The sequence below is a fragment of the Anopheles cruzii genome, chromosome 3 (genome assembly GCF_943734635.1).
Source record: "Anopheles cruzii chromosome 3, idAnoCruzAS_RS32_06, whole genome shotgun sequence".
In the NCBI taxonomy this organism is placed as follows: Eukaryota; Metazoa; Arthropoda; class Insecta; order Diptera; family Culicidae; genus Anopheles; species Anopheles cruzii.
Genome location: NC_069145.1, coordinates 35,341,463 through 35,360,793, shown reverse-complemented (window position 1 = coordinate 35,360,793; position 19,331 = coordinate 35,341,463). Strand labels below are relative to the sequence as shown.

General features: G+C 43.6%; 8 protein-coding genes across 9 annotated transcripts; 4 read left to right on the top strand and 4 right to left on the bottom strand.

The window, feature by feature from the left end:
* Positions 1–2,434: 2,434 nt before the first annotated feature.
* Positions 2,435–2,905, bottom strand: LOC128273235 (ubiquitin-like protein 5). The gene is made up of 2 exons (XM_053011169.1): positions 2,837–2,905; positions 2,435–2,747 (listed from the first exon to the last, which is right to left on the bottom strand). Exon 2 carries the CDS (start codon positions 2,734–2,736, stop codon positions 2,515–2,517), a length of 222 nt encoding a protein of 73 aa, XP_052867129.1. The 5' UTR covers positions 2,737–2,747; positions 2,837–2,905; the 3' UTR covers positions 2,435–2,514.
* A 293-nt stretch (positions 2,906–3,198) lies between these two features.
* LOC128272975 (NADH dehydrogenase [ubiquinone] 1 alpha subcomplex subunit 6) lies at positions 3,199–3,922 on the top strand. Its single transcript, XM_053010869.1, has 2 exons — positions 3,199–3,421; positions 3,570–3,922. The coding sequence occupies exons 1-2, from the start codon at positions 3,292–3,294 to the stop codon at positions 3,812–3,814; spliced, it is 375 nt and encodes a 124-aa protein (XP_052866829.1). The 5' UTR covers positions 3,199–3,291; the 3' UTR covers positions 3,815–3,922.
* Positions 3,923–4,285: 363 nt separating this feature from the next.
* Positions 4,286–6,311, top strand: LOC128271335 (traB domain-containing protein). The gene is made up of 2 exons (XM_053008806.1): positions 4,286–4,597; positions 4,676–6,311. Exons 1-2 carry the CDS (start codon positions 4,510–4,512, stop codon positions 6,001–6,003), a joined length of 1,416 nt encoding a protein of 471 aa, XP_052864766.1. The 5' UTR covers positions 4,286–4,509; the 3' UTR covers positions 6,004–6,311.
* Positions 6,293–7,854, bottom strand: LOC128270315 (uncharacterized). Its single transcript, XM_053007715.1, has 4 exons — positions 7,754–7,854; positions 7,580–7,675; positions 7,359–7,448; positions 6,293–7,290 (listed from the first exon to the last, which is right to left on the bottom strand). The coding sequence occupies exons 1-4, from the start codon at positions 7,809–7,811 to the stop codon at positions 6,341–6,343; spliced, it is 1,194 nt and encodes a 397-aa protein (XP_052863675.1). The 5' UTR covers positions 7,812–7,854; the 3' UTR covers positions 6,293–6,340.
* A 178-nt stretch (positions 7,855–8,032) lies between these two features.
* On the bottom strand, positions 8,033–9,147 carry LOC128272878 (formylglycine-generating enzyme). Its single transcript, XM_053010761.1, has one exon. The coding sequence runs from the start codon at positions 9,112–9,114 to the stop codon at positions 8,065–8,067; it is 1,050 nt and encodes a 349-aa protein (XP_052866721.1). The 5' UTR covers positions 9,115–9,147; the 3' UTR covers positions 8,033–8,064.
* A 1,185-nt stretch (positions 9,148–10,332) lies between these two features.
* LOC128271283 (retinaldehyde-binding protein 1-like) lies at positions 10,333–17,341 on the top strand. Of its 2 annotated transcripts, XR_008269215.1 has the most exons (5): positions 10,333–10,762; positions 15,762–15,945; positions 16,022–16,181; positions 16,243–17,011; positions 17,072–17,341. XR_008269215.1 is itself a non-coding variant. In XM_053008740.1 (4 exons), exons 2-4 carry the CDS (start codon positions 15,771–15,773, stop codon positions 16,904–16,906), a joined length of 999 nt encoding a protein of 332 aa, XP_052864700.1. In that variant the 5' UTR covers positions 10,333–10,762; positions 15,762–15,770; the 3' UTR covers positions 16,907–17,341. The 2 variants fall into 2 exon arrangements, 1 of the variants encoding a protein (XP_052864700.1); XM_053008740.1 differs by having other exon boundaries at positions 16,243–17,341.
* Positions 12,647–14,053, top strand: LOC128271282 (NADH-ubiquinone oxidoreductase 49 kDa subunit-like). The gene has a single exon (XM_053008739.1). The coding sequence runs from the start codon at positions 12,647–12,649 to the stop codon at positions 14,051–14,053; it is 1,407 nt and encodes a 468-aa protein (XP_052864699.1).
* On the bottom strand, positions 17,066–19,256 carry LOC128270314 (uncharacterized). The gene is made up of 3 exons (XM_053007714.1): positions 19,164–19,256; positions 17,560–19,089; positions 17,066–17,077 (listed from the first exon to the last, which is right to left on the bottom strand). Exons 1-3 carry the CDS (start codon positions 19,254–19,256, stop codon positions 17,066–17,068), a joined length of 1,635 nt encoding a protein of 544 aa, XP_052863674.1.
* Positions 19,257–19,331: the final 75 nt, after the last annotated feature.

Here is a 19,331-nt window from a genome sequence, read left to right as displayed (position 1 = left end):
TTATGAAAATATTGATTTTAGAGAGTATGGACAATGGTGTAGAACCAATGCACAGTTGCTTAATAGTTTGTTGGACACTGCCCTCTGCCAAGCCCAAGTCTCCAGTTGGTACACGATGACAACTGTAGCGCTTTCGACTGGACTTATACGATACATCTTTTCTAACTATCATTCATAAGTTTTGTGATGTAGATTTATACCTCTTACTTCTTTTTCACTACTTTTTGATGGGTATCAGTTTGCGACATAATGCCGACCACACTCGGTACGATGCGAAAACGTACCAGCAAAAACAAAGGGACTCAGGCCATTATTTACAATTATGTTCTTCTTGTGTAACTTTATTCTACCGAACGCTTTTTTACTTATTTACAGGTGTGTCCCATTCAATCAAGCTAGGTACATTAGTGTAATTTTAGAATATGGCCAAATGAATAACTAGTTATTTCCGTAAAGAGGAGATCTAAGGCAAAATAGTTGCTCTGCTTTGAAGTTGTGCGATGTTCTCGAAATTTATTTTAATATTCAACCCAATTGCAGGTCCAATTGCAATGCGTACCTTTTTTACGACGATTTAACAGTTTTAAGCTTTCTATTTTAGCCTTTTTACTTTTTGTCTGACCATAACAAAATTCAGAATTCTTTCTACAAAATAGGTGGCTTCGACTCGAAGTGTTTTCAAAACTATCGTAAACTTGGAGGATTTAGTGGAACACAGCAAAACGGAGCATAAAGAATGAAGGTAGCATGTGCAAAAGTAGCTAAGAAAAATTGTACAAAACAGTGAGAACGACGAAGTCAGCAAGCACGTACGTATTACATTACAAAATGCGCACGGGATGCGAACGTCGGAGTAAATGTTATGAAATAATGCTAAAACGCCAGTATGAAATACACAGCACTATCAACTAACTATCGCCTATCTTTCAAATACGACGAAAACATGCTAGGCAGTGGACAAATTTGGCCACACCATAGTGAAACAATAAACCATACGCAGACAAACAATAATCTCTTTAATACAAACCTAGCATATTTAATTTTGTTTTGTTATTTATAACAACCGATGAAATGATATAGTTTAAGTATTGTAATTTTGAAATTAACTTAAAATGATTCGTCGTGCACTGAAAACAAATTCTCCATGGAGTAGCTTAAAACGGACAATGACAGAAACCTTAGAAGGCAACATCCGAAAAAGGTTAGGAAAATCAGATGCAAAGATTCTACTAGTCACACATGTACGACTGATTGTCTCGTTTTTTTACTCGTCGGCCTTTATCATACAAATGCGAAACCTGAAAAAATACGATAGGATCTAAAAGAATAGCGGATTTGTTAGAATGTTAATTATAAAGAGAGTGAAAATAGAATGAGATTTGAAAAGTAAGAATAATGTAGTGGCGTGAAAAAACGTAAGAGAACAATGGAACAGAAAGAAAGTGATGCGCCAGCGAATAGAGCGATCAGACTCAAGGCACATTGCATTGTGTTTCTTAAATTATGTTGTTTGTCTGACGCGGTAGGTAATTGTCCCGCTTATTTATTCTTTCAGTTTCCCTATGCAAAAACAATAAATTTTACCAATAAAAAAGGTTCTTTGTGTCTTAGCCCTCCAGCGCATATCGGTAGCACACTGATAGAGGTATTCGGTAAGAAAAATCCGATATTTGAGCAGAATTACATTGAAGCAAAAAATGCTAAGCAGATGATCCATAGCAACTATGATTATTGTAAAGCGGAACTGAACACAGTTTAGGAGCAGCCCTGATGTTACTCTCTATGGCTATGAAGATGATTTTGTCAGGCATAGCTAACGCAAAAACCCGATACTTCTACGTTATAATACAATACAGAACTTCATACTCAGCAAATGAGATTACATGTCATGGGAAATGATATTTAACAATAAAGTTGATTGAAAACGAGTTGGTTAATTTGTGGAGTTCAACGTGTTCAACGTGTTCAACGTGTTGGTGGATGGTGAACATTCTGAGACCGAACTTTTCCTTCTTTCTACGATATTTTTACACTACGAACTCTAGCAGTTTGCACGGTCAGACCAAATAGACTCATATTCCATAAACATTTTAGCCTAGACCCGAAACTGAATTAAATTGAATCATTCATTGAATCATAGATTCGCTATCGATTCGATAGTAGTGGACCCTTAGGGGCACACATTTCGAGATAGTCGCAACAGTCTACAGAACCTTCATAATCCCAGTACTCCTACGCATTTAAGACATGGAGACATGGCGTAACCATCCTTCCCGTGTTCAAGAGGAAGATGCTCAGATTGATAGTTGGTTCCGTATATGCGTATGAAGCGCGGGAAGATGAAGAAGCCGTTACAACAGCGAGCTTGCACGCATTGTACGCTCTCATTGGCGTTCGCAAGCCTAAATCAAACAAAATCAATCGATGCTTTGATTCCGTTAAAATTAAACTTTATTGTGTCCATCAACATGCCCAAAAACCGTGTGTCCAACCATCCGTGATTGTCATTGGACTTCACTGATAGTAGAGTTCCAGATTCATTCCGTCGTGGATTTCGTAGTCAGCAAGTTTAATATTATCTTTGTAGATTGTGTACCATTTCTTAAGAACTATCTTATCGGAACGTGTCCCGGTCTGGGCTGCAATCAATTTCTTCAGGTCACCGATTGTATCTTCAGGATTACATTTCACTCGTACCTTCTTTCCCAGCCGATCGTTGCACGTAATTTCTAGCATTTTTAGTGGTCCTGAAAAAGCGCAACATAAGAATAATTACGGTTAATTCCCTAACGAATCCAAAATAATGCTCCTATTTATTACAATTGGTTTTAGTTACCTTAAATACCTAGCTTTAGCTAACAAACACCGTATTTCTAACTTCAGTAGCGTCGTGTCGTAAATAAAAAGAGATGCTATTTGTTTTGTTTCTGGAATCTTACATGCGTCCCTTTAGAAACGGCTTGAGTGTCAATTGGCATTTGTTCGTAAAGAAATACATTTTATTTAGGCTTAGTTGAAGCTCCTGGCCACTGGGTTTTTTAATTAGCTAACAAATACTCATCAAATGACATTATTAGTTGCATTTTCATGTTTTTTGATTGAAAATTAGTTGTTAATAAACACGAATTATGAGTTCTCTTCGCTCCCATAGTGCAAAACATCTGGGGCCGACTTTGACAATTCAAGGAGTAAAAAAAACAACTGTCACAACATTTCATCGTCGATTGTTGCAGAATTCTCACGGTAGCAGAACAGAACAGGCTGCGCGGTAGATTTTGCTTAAACTAGGAAATGGCTAGCCGTGAAGCCGTGCGCCGAACGGTGCAGTCTGTGCGACCGATCTTATCCGTGGACCGCGAGGAGGCACGCAAACGCGTGCTTAACCTCTACAAGGCTTGGTATCGTCAAATCCCGTACATCGGTGAGAACCGCAGTGTTGTGTTATGTCATAAGAACCGCACTGGGCTACTGCGTTATCGATTAGTTCACCGCCGTTTGTTGTTGTTTCAATAACTACAGGTATATTTGTATTGTTTCTCGTTTTTCTATGTCTACCGTGAGGTCACCAGTGATGGACTACGATATCCCGAAATCTGTCGAACAGTGCCGGGAGAAGCTGCGGGAAGAGTTTCTCAAACACAAGAGCGTTTCTGATATTCGTGTGATCGACATGCTCGTCATCAAAGGGCAAATGGAGCTAAAAGAGTCGGTCCAAATCTGGAAGCAAAAGGGGCATATTATGCGCTACTGGAAGGAAAGCCAAGAACCGAAACCGACAGACTTTCTTTCCAAGTTCCTGTCGGGCCAGTTTTAATACAATGGCGCAAACTGAAGTGTAGTTTCGGCAAGTGTTACAGAAAACCAAACGGTGTAAATAAAAGGTAAAACCGATCCAATCTATCACAAAATGTACCCTTGGTATGCTTTTTGTTTTACTAGAAAGAGACCCACACGGTTTATCTGAATTGTTGATTGTAAAAAATCTTTAAAATCCGCTAGACGATTGCATTGCTTAATAATGTATCGATCAATGGTTTGGACCCACTAAACAATCTTTGTTATTATCGTTTCCTTATAAACATCATTAAAGATTTTATAATAGGACAGCAGTAAACGCAAACTTTGAGTCGACGCCCTTTGGGAACGGCCGGTAAAGCAGCTTGTTTCAGAGCTGTCAAACGTTGGAAAGACAGCTGGAGATATCTGCGTTCTCGCCAGGTGTTGAATTACGACGCACTCCGGGTTAGAATTGTGAAAGCTATTGTTTAAGTCGTAGATGACACGTCTCTACGCAAGGCATTTTGCAAGAGAAATGTTTTAAGTAACTTTTAGCATATCGTTTTCTTGTTTTACCGTAGAAGTAGTTTAATCGCATTGGCATCGAAACAAGTGTGCTTGGATCCAATCACCTTGCCAGCATTCAGTAACGCATGACGGGTTTCTCTGCGAAAACGATTACGTGGATTGTTGCACTTGTATTATAGTTGTTTACACTTTGGCCGTGCCAAAATGTCTTCCCCGTTTAGTTCGTCGTCCGAGTATAACAGTGCCCTGGACCAGACCTTAAATTCAACCATGCTGAATACTTCTGAAAGTGGTATGATCCGTGCCTACGTGTAGTATCTAGTTTGTTGCACTCTGCTTCTGCTAATGATGGCCATTTACCGGTTCTTAGATATGGAAAATTTGAACCGAACCGGCGACTCGAGCGATACTCTGCGGGTTAAGCAAAGCAAATCTGTGAAAGACTCGACGCGACAACTGTTGGATAGTTTGCGCAACAACAACCTCAACCAGGCCACCGGAATCGACAGTATCGGAGATAATACGAGCGCCCTCAACAGCACTGCCAGCACGCTCAGTCTTGACTTGAGTGGCTCGGACTTAGGCCAAAATGTCACACTGTCTTTCGTAAGCTCTTCGGAAGAAGATGATGAGCAGAAGGTAGGCACACCGCGTGCACCGGACGTGAGCATTAATATGTCTCAATCGCCCGACACGTCGACGGTAACGACGGGTGGCGAAAAGGATTCTCGTGATACAACGGCCAACGTATCGCTACTGCCGATAGAAAGTACCGCTTCCACAATACCAGTATACGGCACATTGGAAGAGTTTGATCGTCACCTCCCGGAGACGGTCACAGTTCTAACGACGCCTGACGGGGCCAAGGTGTATCTGGTGGGCACGGCGCACTTCAGCGAAAGCTCGCAGCGAGATGTGTCGTTCGTGATGCGCAACGTACAACCGAATGTGGTTATGCTAGAGCTGTGTCCATCGCGGGTGCACATCCTCCGGCATGACGAGCAGACACTGCTGGAGGAGGCGAAGAACATGAACTTAGCCAAAATGCGCACCATAATTCAGACAAACGGTTCCATCAACGGATTGTTCTACATTCTTCTGCTAAGCATGAATGCTAAGTTCACCAAGAAACTAGGCATGGCACCAGGCGGCGAGTTCCGGTGCGCTGTGAAGGAAGCGCAGAAAATACCTAATTGCATCATCCAACTAGGCGATCGGCAAATCAAGGTGACTCTGCAGCGGGCACTACGTGGACTTTCGGTATGGCAGACGGTGAAGCTCATTCCGAAATTGCTCTTCATGGACGACATCACCCCGGAGGAGGTAGAACAGTGCAAGAAAAAAGACTTGCTGGAAGAGATCATGCTCGAGATGGCCGAAGAGTTCCCGGCGTTCGGTCGCGTCTTCATCGACGAGCGCGATCGTTACCTTTGCCACTCGCTGCAAATGGCCGCTCTGCCAATTAAGCATTCGGATGGAACCGAGCAGCCGGTGCGCGTGGTCGCTGTTGTCGGCATTGGACATGCAGCCGGTATTGCCAAACACTGGGGCAAAGTGAGCACCGAAAGCATCCAATCAATTGCTTGTATCCCTCCAGCCAGTTTGGGACAACGAATGCTAAAGTATACCATCAAATACGGACTGCTTGGAGTTACCGCGTACGGTGTGTATCGATTTGCTCGATCCCGATTGGCGTGATTGCTTGCGTCTCCCGCACTTTATTGCTTTTCGCGAGAGCGATTGCTATTTTGTCTACGATGAGTTGAGTTTTGCGGATTTGCAGAATAATCAAAATATACATATATAGATTTACGACGACGTTACCGTTATATGGGCGGATAGGGAAGGGTTTACACTTTGACAACCAGCACAAAACTCCACGTATCATTCCATATGGAACCGAACACATCTAGTGATTGTAGAATGGAGAAAAACAGTAAGCCGCATGGCGCAATGACCGAATGAGCTAATAAATATAGTACCCAATTGCGCGTCTGCGTATCAAGAAAGCCACATTAGCTTTACTAATGCTTTATTAAATGTTTAATAACCACGATATATCGTCCTCCTCAGCTTCATTCTGCACCTCTTGTTTGATGATGAAACTGCTCTGCACTTCATTTTCTACGTTTTTTCGCTTACGTTTCAATGGGCTAGATTCCTCTGCGTTTTTATCCTGGCTTGGCGATAAAATACCACCGGTAGGTTCTTTTTTAATTTCTTTTCGCTTTTTCTTTTTATCTGCAACTAAAGAGTGATCGCTGGAATCCATCTCTACGTCGGGTTCGGGTTTAACGTTTGTCTTTTTGGTTTTTTTCAACGTAAATGATGAGCTCGAAGAACTGTACAAAAGATCTGATTTCTGTTGTGCGGTCGAAAGACGCTTTTGTACATGTTTCGGCACTTCAAGGGCCGTCTGATAATCGTAACCCAGCAATGGATGTCGCACGCGAAGTTCTTCGGGAAAAGGTACCTGTACCTGACCGCACGAGTTGACTTCTGTTGGCATCTCTGGTTCGGCGACTCTCGGCAGCGTTTCAATGATTCGCACGAAACCGGCTGGAATAAACGATTTTACTCTCGAACCGGATAGCACACTAATCACGTCTTCCGCCACGTTGGTCCGAACGTTCGTTTCGAGGGCCATTGGACACTTCTTAATGAGCGAACGCGGCAACGAAAGATTGAGCTTTGTGTTTAACAACACGCTACAAGGATCAACACTAGCGGGACACTGAATAACCCATGCTTCTTCGTCAGGGTCGGTAAGATCGAGCTCAACGTCTCGGGCCCTTGAAATAGGTCCAATGTTGGGAAACTGGTTCAAATAATCCCGCAGCTTTGTCTCCATTTCGTTGCTAAAGGCGGATTTCTGGCAGCGTTTTAACAGCGTCAAAAGATGCTTCTCTTTAATAGTACTGTCCACGTCGTCGGATGGCGTGGTCTCTCTTGAGGACCGGATATTATCGGCATCGTTTTGCATGTCTTATTAGGGTAGAAAAGAACATCAAAATTAGTTTGATATGAAGCCTCCTTTAGCTATGATTACCTACCATCCTCGGAATCGGAAGCTTTTTCCCGCTTGATTGTTGGGGTTTTCGTTTCGATGTGCCTGGCCCTTTCTTGGTCCTCTTCTGCATCCGCTACATTCAGGAAGAGAATGAAGAAACTATTTTAATATGCAACCAGTCACTTCATATTTTCTGCTAGTTTTTCGTGTAAGCAGAAAGACACAAGTTCTGTATAGTATGGAACACCGCCAACGGATGCCTACCGCTCACGGAACCACTTAATTTCTCTTGCTTGATGTTGCGAGATATAGTTTCGATGGCCGCTGCCCTTTCATCGTCCGCTTCCGAATTCGTGTCCTCTGAGAAAAATAAGAATACATTAATATAAGTCAAGTTACGCATTATCTTCTGTTCGTTCTTCATTTGTACACACTTACCAACATCGGAAAAGCTCAGTTTTTCTTGTTTTATCTGCGTCTTCAGTTGTGGAAACATTTTCTAGGCGAAATTCCGCGTGCAATAGTAAACACGTTTGTTTTTCTCCATGCGGCCCGGCAACGTCAAACTTCGTCGCGGTCTTTCAATTTGTCAGTGTTGCCGGATAAAATTTTCAAATGTAGCAATTTCAAATTCCCATCAACAACCATCATAAATGTACAGCAGAAATGCAGTATTAAACAAGAAGTAACTTCAGTTTCTTTATTCAGTTTATCACATGCGGAATGAGTGCGGCGAATTAGTTTCGTCATTAGTTTACATCGGCAGCGCACCGAAAACCGAGATTGCCAGCGGAACTGTCTTCAGTGTTTTGCGATCGAGCAGCACAGCGGTAACGATAGCAGTACGACTCATGGCATAGGTAGGAACCCCCTTTTTTCACCCTGTTTGGTTGATCAACACCCGGTTTCTGCTCTCCGACCTGTTTCGCTCCGTTTGCATCCCACAAATCCGCCGTCCATTCCCAAACATTCCCAACAATATTGTACAAGTCATATGGATTTTGCCGAAAAGTCGTCACGGGACAGGTGGAATCACAACCGTCCTCCACTAGGTTGTTATCGGGAAACTTGCCCTGCCAAATGTTCATCATGTGGCGATCCTTTGGGAGCAGCTTGTTGCCCCACGGAAAGAGTTTTTGTTTCCGTCCTCCCCTGCAGGCGGCTTCCCATTCAGCCTCCGTCGGCAGACGTTTTCCTCTCCAACGACAGTATGCCACAGCATCGGTCCAGGATACGTGTACTACGGGATGATCCAGGCGATCGTCGATGCCACGTGCCTTGTCCGCTTCGGGATACTTCCAGCATGCTCCCTGCACCTTATACCACCACGGAGCGGCAGCAACACGGAAGTCTTCATATTTTTTGCGCACCTCGTCGGAAAGCAGCCGTTGAAAGACGAAGCTGTCGCCAAACTTTTCCGCTTCCGTGATGTATCCCGTTTGGTCCACGAACTCCTTGAACCGTTCATTTGACACCTCGTACTGATCGAGGTAAAATTCACGGACGGTCACGGAACGAGCCGGTGACTCTCGATCGGCAGGGAAGATTGGTTCGTTGGTGCCGATCAGATGCTCTCCTCCTGGTATCAGGCTCATTTGGTCATAATGCTTCGAATGTTCCACCAAATCCAGCAGTTTTTCTGCCCTTTCCAGTCCGCTGTTTGGGAATATAATTTGTTCTTTTGGCGAGTTTACTCCTTCCGGCACGCGCTTGTTATTGCACCCGCAGTCGGAGCTAGCGAAGCTCACAGTAAACGCTAAATAAAAAAGCAATCGATAGAGGCAACTTAATTTCACCATTTTATCGTTTACGTATAGTGAGTACAAATTCCCAAATGCCTGTTATTAAAAAAAATTTTTGTTTTATTATTATTGACACTTGTTTGGCACTTTCAGACGCTTTTGATTTGTGTACATAACTTCAGTGTGGCCAGTTAATCTATTTTCAGTCTCCTGACATTTCTACGCAATGTTGTATGCATCTCTGCGATTTTTTGATTTGGACATTTTTACCGTTGCGGTTTCGAAATTTTCCCCGGTATCGCACGAAGAGTGTCTCTTCAAAAGACACGTGTTGTTAAGGGTTGTTGGCGTGGTAAAATTGTTTTAATTTAGCTTGTACAATTTCGTAACGATTTACAACAAGGTCGGAAGTCCTGGAGTCAAGAGCCCTTTGCGGCTCGATGTTGTTATTACTTTCTCTGCTGGTGTCGTCCAAGGCATCAGCCAGAACCATTGGCAGGACCATTCGGTCCTTTCTTGATTTTAGTGATACAATCCAGGATTTGCAAATTGCTTTTCGCTCTTTGTTAAGATTTTTCAATTACAATTTTATTATTTTAGCTTGAAAATGTTGATCTATGACACATACCTTAAATTTCAAACGTGTGATGGACTGTACGGAAGGACGAGCGATTGCTACGGTTGTTCTTCATCGCCAGTTGTCGCTGGCAAATTCTGAAGCTACCCGTTTTTATTTTACCGCTTTTTTAACCTTGCCGACCCAGCATTTTTGTTGCAACTTTCTCCCGAAACGCCGTTAAGTCACAAGTAGAGAATTGTGTATAGTTTACCACAATGTTATGAAACAATAACCGCTTGCCGGCCGCTCTGAAATCTGCAGTAAAAAGAAATTATGTGAAACCACAAACAATATTTCACATTACGTCTCGTGAAAAACTAGGCCAAGCCCACGTTGGCCAAATGTATCCAGAACGGGGAAGACGTTGGCTGTGTCGAAGGCTCGCAAGGTTAACGATAAAAACCTAACCTTTCTTTTCCACCCAAACCGCTGTTACCTGTGGTCACTGTTGCACCAATGTCTTGCAGGTTTGCCTCGTTCGCTATTTTTTGTCTTCCAATGTTTAGATCAGTTTTCTTTGTGCCTGTGATAGCAACGCTGGCATCGTGGAGTAAATAAAATGGTAGGGGTGTTGCCACCACGCCTTTGCGAGACCACCGCAAACGGGTTGCGCATTTGCGTGCGCCATCAGGAGACAGTTCTCGTTTGGCGTTCGGCGAATGATCAGTCGTTGTTTAGCTGGCGATCGAGACGGGCATTTCGGGACGACATTCTAGTGTGACGATCACATAGTTTAGTGTTTCTATGGACATGAAATAGTGTTCCAGCCATTTAATAGTGTTCAGTTTTCGTTTTTATTGGACGACTTGTGCTTAGTGATTGAGAAACGATCTTCTTAGAACCGGACAATTGGGGTTGCCAAAAAAGACAAATGTTTTTCGCAAAACAACCTACGTTAGGCTAGGTATTTGCTTTAACTTTGTGCTAGTCGCGTGTGATTTTCATGCAATAACAATATGTTTGCTAACTAAGCGAAGTACTTCAGCGGACCAACAGATTGCTCTCACAAGCCAGCGCAAGGGAAATTATTTCTTGATTATCCCGGATAAGAGCAACTTCACCTTCGATCGCTAGCGAACAAGGACGGTAAGTAATCAATCAGCGTACCGGGTTGCGGCCCGAGCAAAGTATTGTTTAACTCCCGTACCGCCCACCGTTAGATATCCTCAAGCAACAGCGACTTAGTCTTGCCGCGAGTCACTTAGAGCTAAAGGGCACAAGAAACACAGGCTATATATTATGATGATGACGTTCATAATAACTATTATTTGAGCACACGGAGATACTTTACAGCTTGCATCAAGGTTATCCACATACGATGCGGATGGCGTTAAAGGATCCCTGTCAATAACGATGTCGATTTTACTAGCTTCTATTCTATTTGCATACATAAGGGCATAAGTTTTCAAAAACTTAATTCACATAAATAAACTTAAACATCGATATAACTTTAGTATTCGTAATTCAGTTTAAAAAAGGTAAATGTAAAAAATCATCAAAATCAAGGTTAAAAGTCATCTAAAACAAAATATTTTATAACATTCAATAATAAAACGTCGAGCATGAACAGATCTTTTAGAGAGTAAGAGTGAAGTTTGTCCACCATCAGGGCACTAATTATCAACCAATCGTATTATATTTCCTTCTATTCTTGAAGAATTAGAACCTGTTTCCTTTCTTCGACCGATTTGTGTCTCTAGAATAGTCCATGATTACATGGGGGGGCTAATTTATCTCACTAATGTCAGTCCACCGGTTTGATGCATCGATAAAATGCATCGAACTCGAAGCGGCCTCTAACGATAATCTTTCTTGATGCAAGACGGCTAAAACGCTTCGCAAACCGCTCAACAATGACGCCTGAAACATCAACGGGTTGCCCTTTGGCCGGAGCCCACATTTCGCTGAGAATGCATGCCAGCAGTAACCTTGAGCAGGGAAAAACGCGCAAAGCCCATCGCTGTGAAATGAGAAAACCGGCATCTTTACCGCCACCCGCCAAGATGCCGCCTGACCACCTGCCCGTCGGTTGATCCATTCAAAGCTGCATCTCGTCTCGTAGGCGAGATAATGAAGGGCGGTTAAAGCATTTCTGGGCAGTGGTCGCCGCAAAACAGTGCGCAAAAACCTGCTCGAGACCATTGAGTAATTCACTTGAAGTCGTGGACGGTAACAACGTGCACAGTTTGTTGGTCAGTAGGTAGTGTTTACCATTTAACGGTGATCAGCGTGTCCACATTGCACCGGGCAGACGTCTCAGAAGAGCTGTGCAACAGGGCAGAAACGTGGCCTTGACATGAGCATATAGCATGGGTTGTGCATTGTGCATTTCTGCACCACAGTTTCGAATAAACGAAACGGGACCCACGATAAAGGCAGGACAAGCAGACCGGCCAGTCGGGTTTTTATGTGGAAGTCAGTCAAACCCTACGACCTTGAACTTTTTGCAAAAAAAGGAAAATAATGGTACATTGATGTTAATGATTGGTAATCAAGATGGCTAACCACAAACACCATTTTGTCTGAAAATTGCGAAACTTACATTTAAGTATTATGCGTTATTTGTTGTTATTGCGGAGAGTTTTTTTACACCGAAATTGATTGATGATTTTTCAAATGAGTTGCAAAAAAACGCAAAAAAGCAAAACAGCATAAATAATGTTTGTATAGCTCAGTTCAGTACCAAAATGATTATCTAATTCTGACGGACAGTCTGTAAAAATCTCACATTTATAATGTTCTACAGCTCTGTTTAAGTAGGCGCAGTCCTCGTTTTCAGGAGACTTCGTCGCTTCTTTGCGTAGTATCGCCGCCACGTTTTTCCGTACTTTTTGTCTGTGTTCATGTTAATTTCGATTACGATAAACTAGTCGAACAGCAACAGTTCATTAGAGAAAAGGATACAACATCGTATTCGATTGTCGCGGAAACACCTTTGATTCAGTTTGTCAGTTCACCGCTAAGACAAAGATGGCATTATTGATACTGAACAGTGTTATCAAGTGCGCCGTCAGTAAAATGTATGCGGCTCAAGGGTTGCTTAGGAACGTCGCCTGCTCACATCAAAGGCAGACGTTTCGGAAGGCTGGCAAGTGGTTCCCGGACGAGGAGTTTATAGACCAATTCAAAGGTCCGGTCATGTACCCGGACGCGGTGACATCCCGCTGGAAAATACCGCCGTGGAACAGCAAGATCGCACCGGTAGAAAAGACTGTCCGCAACATGGCCCTCAACTTTGGCCCCCAGCATCCGGCAGCGCACGGTGTTCTACGGCTAGTGCTCGAGCTGGACGGTGAAACGGTGATGCGGGCCGATCCCCACATCGGTCTCTTGCACCGCGGCACCGAGAAGCTGATCGAGTACAAAACCTACACCCAAGCACTACCGTACTTCGATCGGCTGGATTACGTTTCGATGATGTGCAACGAGCAGTGCTATTCGCTTGCTGTCGAAAAGCTCCTGAACGTTGATATTCCGTTGCGCGCGAAGTACATTCGCGTGTTATTTGCTGAAGTTACGCGTATTCTCAACCACATCATGGCAGTCGGGACACACGCGCTGGATATCGGTGCACTGACGCCGTTCTTTTGGCTGTTTGAGGAACGAGAGAAAATGATGGAATTTTACGAGAGGGTCTCCGGCGCCCGAATGCACGCTGCCTACATTCGACCGGGTGGTGTTGCCCAGGATATACCGCTCGGGTTGCTCGATGACATTCACGAATTTGCATCTAAATTTGGTGAGCGACTGGACGAAGTGGAAGACGTACTGACTGCCAATCGTATCTGGGTACAGCGTACCGTTGGCATCGGTGTCGTATCTGCCGAGGATGCACTCAACTACGGCTTCAGCGGAGTCATGCTGCGCGGTTCCGGCATAAAGTGGGATCTACGTAAAGCACAACCTTACGATGCGTACGATCGAGTCTCGTTCGATGTACCGATCGGTACCAAGGGTGATTGCTATGATCGATACCTATGCCGAGTGGAGGAGATGCGCCAGTCGCTTCGGATCATCGAACAGTGTCTCAACCAGATGCCGGCTGGTGAAGTTAAAACGGACGACGTGAAGCTGACGACACCGTCGCGACTCGAGATGAAACGTTCAATGGAGGCGCTTATCCACCACTTCAAGCTATACACGCAGGGTTACCAGGTCCCTCCGGGAACAACCTATACCGCGGTCGAAGCACCCAAGGGCGAGTTCGGGATCTATCTGGTGGCGGATGGTTCCAGCATGCCGTACCGCTGCAAAATCAAAGCGCCCGGATTTGCACATCTCGCCGCACTAGACAAACTCGGGCGCCATCACATGCTGGCTGACGTGGTGGCTATTATTGGTACGCTGGACGTGGTGTTCGGCGAGATCGACCGCTAGGACACACATGTCCTCGGGGTCACTTTGCAGATCTTTATTAAAATATACTAAACCAGACTAAGCGGCCCGGTGTAATCGTTATGTTGGAACATGAAACAGATTTCTCTTACAAAACTCCAAAGAACGGGTAGCTACAATTATTGTCACTTTTACACAATTAGTATAAGTAAACTGCAAAATTTATTAAACTACATATAGCAGCACTTTCTGACGTGTTTTTAAATTTTATTTTTATGTCTTCAATTCCACCTACCAGTGGGAAAAACATTGTGCTGTTGAAGTGAATGCAAAAATTTATGCAAAAATGTTTGCATAAATATTTGCCTATGCATTCCACAAAGAACCGGCGATGCAGTTCGTTTCGTTCCTTTCGTTCGTTGAAGTCTTCTGTTTACCTCGTAGCTGTACCAGATGAAGCAACACACTTGAATTCCTCAGCCCCTTGTTGGCGAGATGCAGTTCAGAAGTGTTCTTTATAAGTGCTATTGAAGAATGAAGTGAGTCGCAGACGGTGCATAAAGGTGGTCTAACTAACGATATCACGATCACGGTGAAAAAGTGAGTTTCACCACCCTAAAGTCCTACAAAGTCAAACAAACCGACTGTCCTGCGGAGCATAGGCACTTTAGATAAAAAGAAACACCCATCGCTTGCTGCTACCAACGTATTGTTGCATAACGACGTCGGATCAGGCGTGGAACTAGCTGAATCACGGGCAAACCACAGTGGACCGATTGGATGATATTTGTCTAGATTGGCATAGTGACCTACATTCACCACATTTTTAGTCCAACGCTTTGTGACGTAGTAATGTAACATAAATCGTAACTAAAAGCGTGGTTGACCTCTTACATAATGATGTTACTAGGGTTACTACTTATCGTTCGTATCTTATAATCTTTGTAAAAAGAATATCTAATTCAAGCGCCGTCCGTGGGTTCCGGTTGCCAGTGGCAAAACAAAACCAGCCAACCATTCCAAATCACCTGCGCTAAACACGTTTCACTATTCTGCGGCTTTCGGGTTACGTTTTCTCTGTCCGTTTGTTATGGCAACTAACACAGATTCATATTTTGGCTTATGTTTTTTATACTTTTGACGTACTATACGCGGTATACGCGGAATAAACGCTATTCGGCCAATAATAAACGCTAATAAACGTAAATCAACGCCATTCTGGTACATTTATACCCTGTAAAAGTGATCAAATATTACTTACGCTATGTATAAAACCCATTGAGATGTGTAAACGCTCAATCATATTTGCCTTTTGAACGTATTTTACAACTCCTCTAACCCGTTCGAAGGACAAATATATTTTAGATTTGATCACCATGCAACCCGCAGTGTATATGGTGCTTTGTATGACTTGGGGTTATTTGACTTTAATAGTTTCTCTTAAATTCGTTATATAGTTACTACTTCATCTAAAAAATCATTGCTAATTATAAGTTACGTGATATCGGATGCCAATTGATGAAAGTCGTACCTGTGAATCCACTGATTGCTGAATTGCGGTTTTCTAACATGTCTCTCTTGATAGAAAACAATAATAAATAACGTTTTACTAAATATATTTTCCAACTGCCTTATGTCTTTAAATTGTACTAAAAGTTTGTTGTATGTTACTGTGAAAGTTACTTTTAAATATCTATACTCATACATTCAGACGATATGTTCAATCAGTTCAATTTCTCTTTTATCACAGGACCGCAAAATGAAATATACAAAAGCCATCACGAAGGCAGATCAATATCGTTTCACCTTATCGGACGAGCTCCGTCAAATCGCCCATGAGGAGTTACGGGAAACACAGGCTACCCGTGACCATGCGCTCCAGATGTTGCGCGAGTGGGCCGAGAAGAACCCGCGTATCAGCAAAATCCGCATGGGTTGGTAGGGTTTGCAGTTCATTCCTGCCATTGAAATAACTATACCCTTTTGCTTTCGGTGCTTTCTTTCTTGTAGATGCAATCTTTTTCCTGAAATTCCTTCGGGCCAAGAAGTTTCAGATCCCGGTAGTACAGGAAAATATAGAGCGCTATGTGCTACTGAAAAATGCGTTCGAGGGTGCGTTCAAGAATCTTGATTGCCGACTGCCGAAGATGGCGAAACTCCTTGACCTCGGGTAAATCGAGCATAAGTTCTGCGGTAACTTATTCTAATGTCGCAACGCTTACTTTCTGCAGCTACATGTTCGCACTGCCAGAGCGTGACCGAGAAGGGCGTCGCGTGATCTTCTACCGTCCCGGTGTATTCGATCTACGCGAATTCACTAATGCAGATATGCTTAAAATGCATGGCATTTGCTACGAAACACTGATGGCAAACGAGGAGAATCAAATTCGAGGCTTCATCCACGCCGGTGTTGGTACAGGAATCGGACTGCAGTATTTGACGTTATTCACAATCAAAGAAGCGGTGAGGATCGCAAAGAACGGTGAAAAGATCCTGCCAATGCGTCATAGGGAGATGTACGGATGCAATATTAACCCGGCGATGAAGATGGCAGTCGATTTTGGGATGTCGTTGATCTCGCAGAAGCTACGCGACCGTATCCGATTCTACACCGACATCAAGGACATTGAGCTGGAGAAACGTCTGCTGCCGAAAGAATATGGAGGGGTGATGCCGATGGCTGATATGATCCGCCTCTGGAAACAGGAAGTGGAAGCGTACCGGAGTCAACTGATGGCTGACGATGCGATGACTGTTCACTTGAGCATGTACTCCGATGCGGCCAAAGAGGGTACAGTAGGAGCACTAAAGGAACCGCTGAACGGGTGCACAGGAGCTACCGATAACTCAACATATGGCTTGGCTGGCAGCTTCCGAAAGTTGGAGGTTGATTGAAAAAGAGAGCGGATGTTCCAAAGACTCAATTGGTCCGGATGTGAAATCAAAAGAATATACTGAGTTTGATTTCTACTTACGTTACGCTGAAAAAACTCTTTAAAGGTATACCGCACATATATTCAAATTCTTTGCAGAGCAACAGATGTTTTTTTCCAATTACAGTGTTTTCTGATCGCAGCGGATGCAAATGGAGGTGAATAGAAAATAATTAGTTTGACATGAAGTGAACTCTGATAACGAAATCGGCATTAATCTTGTAGGATAGCCAAAATCATCATTTTCTTCTTTTCGATTGCTAATCGCCTCATTATCAAGCAGTAATTACTTTCGTGCAAGCGTTCGCCATGTTGGACAAAACTGGAAATATATGTATTAGGACTCGTTTGAAATGTACACTTGGGAATAAATTATCTCTTTTAATGTTTCAATATATTTCACATATTAACTCTAGTTTTGCTTCTTATCTCTTACCTTCCTAAGCAGACTTTTTATGCTTGGTTCTTTTAGAACTAACTTGGCCACAGTGTTTATGTACTTTACTTCCCATTTACCAGCGAATCGCTATTATGTGTGTTGTTTACATTTCTTCTAATATATGTTTTTGTCCCGTCTTCCCAAACAGCGAAACAATTTTGCAAATGGTAAGGTACTTCAACTAAGTTCAGCCGTTTAACATTGCGTGGATTGAAAGTAAGGATAGGATCGTCCGCGTCGAGCGAGGAATCGATACTCGATTCCGAGATATGTTGGGACCGCGATTCGTCACACTCTGAATCACTGGGATAGAAGCAGATGATTGAGTTTGGATGAACCTTATAGTTGAAATCTCGGAACAGCTCAAGGTCTCGCTGCTTTGTAACGCCTTCCAGTGTTAAGTCAGCCATGCGAAGGTAAATCTGCTCGGTGTCTGGTAGGGTCGGATGTATAACTTTGGGGCGAAAAATAACTAAGCCCTCACCATGGCGCTTGCCCTTTGACTGCATGCAAACGTTTCGGCTGTGTTGCCCAACATCAGTGCCTGCACTGGATGCTTCATTCTGTAACCGCTGGCGTTTTGAAACCCCAAGCGTAATTGACTGGAACGGTTCTACGATTTCCTGCTCGGACGAAGAACTTTGATTGGATTGGTTTAAGGTTGGTTGCCGATCGCGAGATCTAGTTAACTTTGAAGCGACCTCTGCCGCACTGGAAAAGTTGGTTTTCATTTGCTGGGAAGATTTGGCATACTGGTTCGAGCCTCGAAACACTTCCTCATCATTGTTGTCATCGGACGATGAAGTTGATGAGTATTTTCGAGGAGTTTCGCTTATAAGCTTCCGGTCACTGTTTTTGGAGACCCGGGAGGAACGGCGCGTTTTGTTTTTCTTCATTTTCGCACACTGCTCTAAGGCTTTTTCATACATTTCCGCCTGCATCGGTTGCTGGTCTTGGGGGCACCGTTGTTCAGTGGATTTCGTACGATCAACTCGCTTGCGGGGGATTGTTTTTTTGAACACTTTTTTCCTGGTACGATGATTGGTGGTCTGGGCGGTGCGAACGACGGGCTTCGTTTGTGGTGACCGCCTATTGTCTATGGAACTTGTTGGATTTAACGCCATTTCTGTTATACTATAGCGCCGAGAAGGTGTTTGTAACGTATGCTGGTCGTTCGCTAGCTTTGTGTCGGAAATGTCTTCCATTGAATGGTAGCGTACGTTGCTAGTAACGGCATATTGTTTGATCATCGTGGTCACCTTAACTCGATTGCTAACTTTTTTGTTCGATCGTATATACTGTGCCGTGTCCACCGAATACTGCGAGTCGGCATCGGCATCCATGCACGTTTCAGTCACCGTGGTAACCTTCTTTTTGTATTGAACACTTAGCTGACTTGAAATGCTATGCATTTGATTTCGCAGCCAATTTTCAACCTTTTCGTGGCTCACCATAGCGAAATCGCGGTCCTCTAATATTTCCTTCAAACCATTCACCTCCCACGTTCGCTTGCGTGAAGAAACGGTCAATTTCAGCTGTTGTTTGATATCTTCCTGATTCTCATCGCCGCTCTCGTTCTGCGATGAAGCTTCTTCGACGTCACTAACCGAACTTTCAGGATCCATTTCTTGATCATTGATCATTTCGATTACGGCGTCAATATCCATGGCGTTTTCCAGCTCCTCAGCATGATCTTTTTCGTACTTCTGCGGGCCATAAAACATAGGATGGACACAGTGTTCAAGTGTGTGGGATTATCCAGCAAGCCAACACGCCTTACCTGTGCGAGCTCCCTCCAACAACAGTTCCTTCGGCCAAGGTCCTCATCAGATGGAAGGACCTTCTCCAACTTCGTTGTTTTAGTATCAGACATTTTAAACACAAGCCTCACATACTATTCAGTGTAGAACAAACGTACTAGCATTGAAAATGTCTCGCAAAAGAGGAC